Source organism: Micromesistius poutassou, assembly GCF_964030765.1.
Source record: "Micromesistius poutassou genome assembly, chromosome: 17".
Lineage (NCBI taxonomy): Eukaryota > Metazoa > Chordata > Actinopteri > Gadiformes > Gadidae > Micromesistius > Micromesistius poutassou.
In genome coordinates this window covers 12446015-12454580 of record NC_140287.1, presented here as the reverse complement: position 1 = coordinate 12454580, position 8566 = coordinate 12446015, and the positions used below count along the sequence as shown (strand labels likewise).

Sequence of the window (8566 nt, the reverse complement as noted above, 5' to 3'; positions counted from 1 at the left end):
ACACACATGCACACCCATACACAATCAGACAAAACATCTGGTCACATCGTTTATTTGACCGTTGTTAGTTTTGGATTCGTAGCATATTGATTGAAACTGTTAGACAGAGGTGTCTCCATACGGACCATTTATGCACAACAATGAAAAGTTATTGATTATTATATTATTGTAGAACAAATACAAATACTCTCTCACGCTCGCACACTCTCTCACTGGATTTTGTTTCCAGTAAAATGGTCAACTTGTCTCAGCCTGACACTATTGACGAGAGGGTCATCAACACCAAGAAGATGTCCACCTTCACCATGAATGTAAGCACTTGTACATCATCTCTACATCAACACATGCTGATGTTATCATGCGATCAACCGATCAATGGACACTAGATCATGGTGATGTCATGATATCAACCAATGAAAGGACACAAGGGAGAATCAACTGCACCCAGAGGCAGGCTTTAAAAAACACAGAAGTGGCTAAAAGCATGAATGCATGGGTGATTAATACATTTATAAATTAAATTATGAACTGATGAATGTTTGATCAGTTCATTCATAACTTAATGGCTATCTTGATGGAAAGCTAACAAATGAACAAATGATCAAATGAATGAATGAATGAATGAACAGAATGATGAACGGAACCAATGAATGAATGAAAGTATGAGCATTGCACCTCTACATGCGGTCCCTCCCGTTCCCATGCAGGAGAACCTGGACCTGGCCCTGAACTCGGCGTCGGCCATCGGCTGCACGGTGGTGAACATCGACCCCAGCGACCTGATGGCTGGGAAACCCCACCTGGTCCTCGGGCTTCTCTGGCAGATCATTAAGACCGGCCTGCTGGCCGACATTGAGATCAGCAGGAACGAGGGTCCGCATGACGACACACACACACACACACACACACACACACACACACACACACACACACACACACACACACACACACAAATTAAAGCTGTACTGTGTATATTACTATAAAACTTTATATTGATTGGTCTAGCTGAATAGATTATTCTTTGATCTTTATCTAGGATGATTATTGCAATATGCTTTGAAGAGTGTGAGGTATTCTTTCTTTACAACCACTTCTAGTAACTGGGTTCGATACCCCCATGGCCGTAGCCTAACCTGTAGGCAACCTTGAGTAGGATGATATAACATGTACCTGCTCCTTAATGACATGTTTCTGCTCAATGACTAAATAGTATATTTGTGTATGTCTATGTGTATGTGTGCGTGTGCGTGTGTGTCCGGGTAGCTCTGATTGGTCTCCTGGGCGAGGGAGAGGATCTGGACCACCTGCTGTCCATCTCCCCTGAGGAGCTGCTCCTGCGCTGGGTCAACACACACCTCAGCAACGCAGGCACCAACCCCATAAGGAACTTCAGCGAGGACATCCAGGTACACACTGGACATAGACACACACACGTGCAGACACACACAGACACAGACACGGATACATGTCAACACAAGCGTACAAGGACATGTATGCAGGCATTTACAGTATAAACGTTGTCTTTTTAGTTTTTATATCATGTAAAATGTATTTGAGTACCTTAAATGAAAGATAGAATATACAATTAATGTAGTATTGTTATTTTTATGTACACAGTGTATACTCAAATGCACACACACACACACACACACACACACACACACACACACACATACACACACACACTATCATTCTCTCTCTCACACCAACACTTTTGAAAAATAGATGAGAATCAGAACAAAAAATCTGAAACAAAGAACACACAGAAACACAAAGCCACTCACAAACCTGTATTGATATTGACCAATTCACCGTGCGTACCTCTGCAGGACTCCAGGGCCTATTTCTACCTGTTGGACCAGATCTCCCCTAAAGGAGAGCGAGAGGACGAGCTGGCTGTGATAATTGACATGAGTGGTCTCCATGTGAGTCTTTCATTGCATCTCAGTGAACATTTCATCCACAACGGAGAAGACTAGTGGACGAGTGATCTAGTGGTCTAGCTCAACTGCTAGAGAGGGGCAATTAACACTGCAAGGGGGATTCCCACACTTGCAAGGATTGTATGCACTTTGTAATAATGCTGTGAATTAAAAAATAAATGACCAATAATGCTTCCCAATAATATCATAGCAGTCTTAGCACCAGCATGAGTAGTAGAAGTAGTAGTAGTAGTAATAGTAATAATTGTGCTAGAAGTATCAGTGCTTATTGTGCTAGCAGCCGTTTTATATCACTGTTTTATGAATTAAAAGTCATAAACAGGAATGTTTGACAGGAGAATGATTTGGACTGGAGGACGGAGCATATACTGCAGAAGTTTACAAATACTACTATTTATAGTAGTAGTACTAGTAGTAATAGTGTGTCAGTATGATTATGGATTATAAGCGTTCGATCAGCAAAGCTATCGGACAAGAGAGTGTCCTGAACCGCAAGGCAGAATTAATTTTGCAGCAGTCCTAGTATTAATAATTGTACTACTCGTTGCACTAGTAGCAACTTCATTATTATACCACAGGAACACGACCTAAACCAGCGGGCCGAGCTTATGCTCCAGCAGGCGGCCAGGCTGGAGTGCAGGCAGTTTGTGTCTCCTCATGACGTCACATCTGGGAACAGCAAGCTGAACCTGGCCTTTGTGGCCAACCTGTACCACATGCATCCTTCGCTGCCCATGGCCAACAGCAACATGGACCCGGACATGCACATAGAGGGTGAGCCACTCCTCCCATGTTCACCAATACAAAGGGTGCAGAAGATACAGGCCCACACATAGATAACACTAACACAGCACTGACACAGATATGGATGGAAACAAACACACATTAAGATACGGCTAGAGACATTGCCATGTAAACGGTAAAATCACACACACAACCACCACCCTCCTTCGCACTTTGTTATGCAAGTGATTGCTTAATGATAAACACAGATTGGTACCTCCATAAAGGTGTGAGTCCACCGTGGACTCTGACCAAGCATCATCACATATTATACTGAATGATTGAGGTACATGAAGTACTACGTTTTATATATATACTGTATACTGAATATAGGCATTTATGTGCATATGAATGGTCATACATGGGTCTTTTATTGTGTGTTATTGTGGTTCCATAGCAAATATAACTTAAAACTACAATATCATAAAACTACACAAAAAACACTCACTGTATTATTTGAAACTTTAGTGTCCGTATTATGGCACTTGAAAGTTTGATTAGATAAACTACTATGTTATATAACATAGTAGTTTATCTAATCAAGATGTTATATAACATTATCTTGTTGTTGTTGTTTCTGCTTGGTTTCGTTTTTATTTCTCAAGCCGAATCCAGAGAGGAGAAAACGTTCCGGAACTGGATGAACTCACTGGGTGTAGCGCCCTACGTTCATCATCTGTACAGGTACGGTTAATAAAGCTATGCTTTATTAAAAAATAATGAAGCTATGAAGCTACGCTTTATTAACCTTTATTAACCTTTATTAACTGCTTTATTAACCTCAACATTATCAATATAAAGGATAACCTCTACAGGTACACAACCATGGGTTTATTAATCACAACATAAACAATATCAAGGATCACCTCTACAGGTGCACAACCTAGGGTACATCACAATCATATAATCTCACACAACCATGGCTTATAACTATCAGATTCTCTCTGTACATTATCGTCTGTACTTGGATACAACATATGACTTGATATTGATGAAATCATGATCTCTATACATTATCACCTGTACTGGTACCTTTGGACTCATTACAAAGTACACCTTTATCCATTCCATATCAAACCATTTATGTTGTTATCTGTGAGTTTTAATTAAATCAATATATTACTAATAATCATGGTATTTATTGTCATACGTATTAACAATTAATCGAATCAGTCAGCAGTTCTACAGATGCTCGTACTCAAAACAGAATACTTATCTTCTACCACAAATTATACTTCACAACTTTTCAAACACCAATACATTTCTGGAATACCAGAGAGCTGGAGCTATCTCTTCTGATGAATACAACTGATTGGTGTGTGTGTTTCACAGTGATCTGCGTGACAGCCTGGTGATTTTCCAGCTCTATGAGAAGGTGAACGTCCCTGTTAACTGGAAGAAGGTTAACCCATCTCCATACCCTGTTTTAGGAGCTAACATGAAGAAGGTAAGGCGATACAACAAGCAGAAATACATCATACACCATACAACATGTCATGTTTAACATATTAACGTTATTAGTACAAGCCCTGTACGTTCATGTCTGTGTGATTCTGTGTGTGTAGTCCTGGATAATAAAGTACTCATTACAAATTGTACTCATTTCATCTTGATATTTAAAGTCACAATGTATAGGATTGAGCCCATCCCCTTTAGTAGGAGGAAGACTATCATAATTCAGGAAACCCAATTATAATGTTTTGTCAGATTTAACTGGCTGTGCCATCGTGTTGCCCAAACTGACTGAACCAGTGTAGCTCTGCTGTCTGGGTGGCGTGAGTGGGAGGGCTTTAGGGAGTTTATATTTTTTAGGAGTATATATCAGTTATAGAATATGATTTTATTGGTAACATTATGCAAATCAGCAATCGATCAGCATTAACTACAGATATGTTTGTTTTCATTTACGAGCCAGTGTGTACATATTTATATAAAGCTCTCCAGATTCCAGGTATTGTAAACAAAGTTACGTTATTCAATTTTCTTTTAAATTCAATAGCTGGAGAACTGTAACTATGCGGTGGAGCTGGGAAAGGATGCTGCTCAATTCTCATTGGTCGGTGTTGGAGGAGTTAACCTGAACGAGGGCAGTTCCTTGCACACCCTGGCACTGCTCTGGCAGCTGATGAGGAGGTACATATACGCTACACTGCTCTGGCAGCCAATGAGGAGGTACATACACGTTACACTGCTCTGGCAGCCAATGAGAAGGTACATACACGTTACACTGCTCTGGCAGCCAATGAGGAGGTACATACACGTTACACTGCTCTGGCAGCCAATGAGGAGGTACATATACAATACACTGCTCTGGCAGACAATGAGGAGGTACATATACGCTACACTGCTCTGGCAGCCAATGAGGAGGTACATACACGTTACACTGCTCTGGCAGCCAATGAGGAGGTACATACACGTTACACTGCTCTGGCAGCCAATTAGGAGTTACATACACACTGCTGGCCTCTCAATGTTTTGTTTGGGTGCTCTCGGGGCTTCAGGTACACAGTGATGGTGCTCTCAGACCTTGGCGAAGGACAGAAGATCGGGGATCAGATCATCCTCAACTGGGTGAACACGACGTTGAGCCAAGGACGCAAGAACACACAGATCACCAGCTTCAATGTATGATTATAATAACCTGTGTGTGTGTGTGTGTGTGTGTGTATTGTGGGACGGAGAGAGAGAGAGAGAGAATGTATGATATAGATATAGATGTATGCATGCATAAAAGAGAGGTGAGAGAGAAAGGAAAATGAGAGAAAAGGGGGACTAGAGAAAGGATGAAAGAAGAAAATTTGGTAAAATGGAGAAATAGAGAAATAATATAATAATATAAATATTAATATTAATAGTGTATATGATCTTGTGTGTGTGTTGACTCTATGTATGTGTGTGTGTCTTGTCTCTGCATGCGCACGTGTGTATATGTGACAGGACAAGCTGATTAGTACCAGTCTACCAGTGCTGGACCTGATCGACACCATCGTTCCCAGCGCTGTCAAGCAGGAGATGATCAAGAGAGCAGAGAAGGGAGTCCTCAGTGAAACGGACAAACTCAACAACGCCAAGTAAAACTGTCCGGCTGTCTGTCTCACTGTCTATCTATCTGTCTGTCAGTCCCCCTGCCAGCCTCCCTGTTTTTCTATCTTATCACTGACTTAAGTTTGTTCTCTCCATCTCCCTCACTCTCCCTCTAACCCCAACCCCCTCCATGTCTCCCACTCTCTCTTCTTTACTCACCCCTTCCTCTCTCACTTCATCTCTCCTCCTCCTCCCCTTTCTCAGATATGCCATCTCGATGGCCCGTAAAATCGGTGCGAGGGTCTACGCGCTTCCCGACGACCTTGTGGAGGTCAAGACCAAGATGGTTCTTACCGTGTTCGCCTGCCTCATGGGCCGCGGGATGAAGAGGGCAGAGCGCTGATCAACTCACACACACACACATACACACACACACACACACACACACACACACACACACACACACACACACACACACACACACACACACACACACACACACACACACACACACACACACACACACACACTATCATCAACAACCCCCTTCAAAACAGCATTGAATCCTCTATTTATAATGTACAATTAGTACTGCTAATAATAATGCTAGCACTATTGCTAATAATAGCACTAATACTCAATGTGTATATATTATTGATGCATATTCTCTGAGTTGTTCATGCATATAAACACATGTACTAGACAGTTAAATCATGTTACTAATCTGGCATTGTGATCACCCTGATATTCCTGGTATTAGAATGTTTTGTGATTTTATTTTTTTGGAGGTTAATATAAAGTTATTGTATTGTATTACATTTGATGTAATCTGTATCATATACCTTTGAGAGCCCATAAGAGCCGCAAAACTATGATTTAGAACATATGAATATTGCAAAAGTCTGTAAATGTTCAAAAAAGATCAATTAAATTATTTAATTATTAAACAGAATCCACAAAATACGTAACATATTTTATTTCTCTTTCCAGAAATTGTCACAAATAGATTACACAACCAGGCACACAATCACAAATAACACATTTTATTGGGACTACCATTTTATTTCAAAAGTGGGAAGTATTATTATTATTATTATTTTTATTATTATTATTATTATTATTATTAATTATTAATACCTGAATAACAATGAGTTAACGTTTGAAATCCAAGGAAGCCATACGATAAGATATGTTTAAGGCCTAAACTCTATGAAATAGGGCTAGGTTTGATTAAAAGATATTTGTTATTGGAAACATGACAGTTACAGTGTTCTCACAAATCAGACTTTAGATCAAGAAGATCGGGTCCGAGGTTACAGTTATAGAACCCACATAACATATCAGTATTTTGATGATGGCATATGTTGTAAATAACTGCGTTGTAGAACTACACACTGTGTGTGTGCACAAATTGTGTACTGGAATTGCAACAGATGAGGAAGTACAAAGGTAAATACATTTACATATTGATATCAATTGATATCAAACATTACATATTGATATCAATTGTCTACAGAGCCGAACGACATCAACATGGCTCCGGTCGAATAAAATACCTCATATGTCCTTTCCTTACCACTTATACTTGACTTCGATGTAAACGTCAGGAGGTCATGGAAAGATGTGAAGGAGAATTCGTAACGATAACAGTGGAGCTAAAAAAGACAGCAATTTTAGTTTTTTTTTGGTTTGTTTCGTTTGTAACTGGTTTAGATGCAGATACAACCATAGGACCATTACTTTTGCAATTTATTAAGTTTTTTGTTCAAAAACCTTTTATACCAAAACCATGATGAGCATAGATTATTTGATGACTCTAAATAGTATTTTCTAATGTATGGGATAAAAACATAGCCACAGTCCCTTTGTCTTTCTGTATTTTCTCAACATAATGAAACAATACTTTCATCTGCCATTTATTCAGCTCTTCTAAATGCACCAGATTGGTGCCAATTATTGTCGTGTTTGCATTGTAATGCACAACTTTGTTATATAATCACGTGCATCCAAACAACTTTAGCCAATGCAGCCTCCTATGTTGGTGTTGGTTTACGAATACTGCATATCGGATTATCAACAATTGTTAAAGACCGGGTAAACCAAAAATAATTATGGGTTTTGAGTTTATAATACCACAGGAAAATATATTATTAACCACCCTGCAAAATTTGAAGGACTAAAAAAATCGCGAAGTATATAAAATTATGCTTCAAAGTTGATGAAAAATGAGCAGTAATCCCTGGCTCAGGACGGTGGGGGCGTGTGCGCTGCAGGCCAGGAAACCACGCCCATCACCGGAGAGCCAACTGCAAACTGACAATTCAAACCAGACTCGTGAGCGGTAAAACCATAGACGGGTGAAACCACAGAATGCTAGTGCGCGGTTAATGTATTTATACCTAGAGGGCAGCAGGGGGCGGGTTTATGTGAGTAAGACCGCTTTACGTAACGCGGTCCTCGATGTAGACCCGCCCATTTTAAACCTGCACACAGAACATTCTCTGAGGCCTAGCTCCTCAAGGAAATGATGAATGGGAAAAATATTTTTTACATGTTTTGAGGGACACATTTAAGGCCTAATTAATATGATAAGAAGAAAAATACTGAATTTGGTTTACCCGGTCTTTAAGTGTGCGCGTGTGTGTTGTCATGTAGGCTATATACGGATTGTCTTGCATCCATGACATATTGTAATGTTATAGGCCTACTGCCCCCCCCAAATGCAAATGCATGCAAATGATTATTCTGTTGTTGCAATCTGCGATCTCACCGCTAAAGGCTTCTAAATTCTCCACACTGGCCCTGCTGGTCCTTTA

General features: G+C 40.1%; 1 protein-coding gene across 1 annotated transcript in view; it reads left to right on the top strand.

Moving 5' to 3' along the window:
• Positions 1 to 6153, top strand: part of pls1 (plastin 1 (I isoform)) — a gene marked incomplete at both ends in the record, with an annotated part of 8323 nt that extends 2170 nt beyond the window's left edge. Inside the window, 11 exons of the mRNA XM_084481958.1 lie at positions 230 to 311; positions 708 to 873; positions 1264 to 1406; positions 1830 to 1925; positions 2522 to 2717; positions 3332 to 3410; positions 4059 to 4173; positions 4726 to 4859; positions 5228 to 5351; positions 5664 to 5797; positions 6015 to 6153. Of these exons, the coding sequence (XP_084338084.1) occupies positions 230 to 311; positions 708 to 873; positions 1264 to 1406; positions 1830 to 1925; positions 2522 to 2717; positions 3332 to 3410; positions 4059 to 4173; positions 4726 to 4859; positions 5228 to 5351; positions 5664 to 5797; positions 6015 to 6153 (1408 nt within the window). The remainder of the gene's footprint in view (positions 1 to 229; positions 312 to 707; positions 874 to 1263; positions 1407 to 1829; positions 1926 to 2521; positions 2718 to 3331; positions 3411 to 4058; positions 4174 to 4725; positions 4860 to 5227; positions 5352 to 5663; positions 5798 to 6014) is intronic.
• Between the last annotated feature and the right edge of the window lie 2413 nt (positions 6154 to 8566).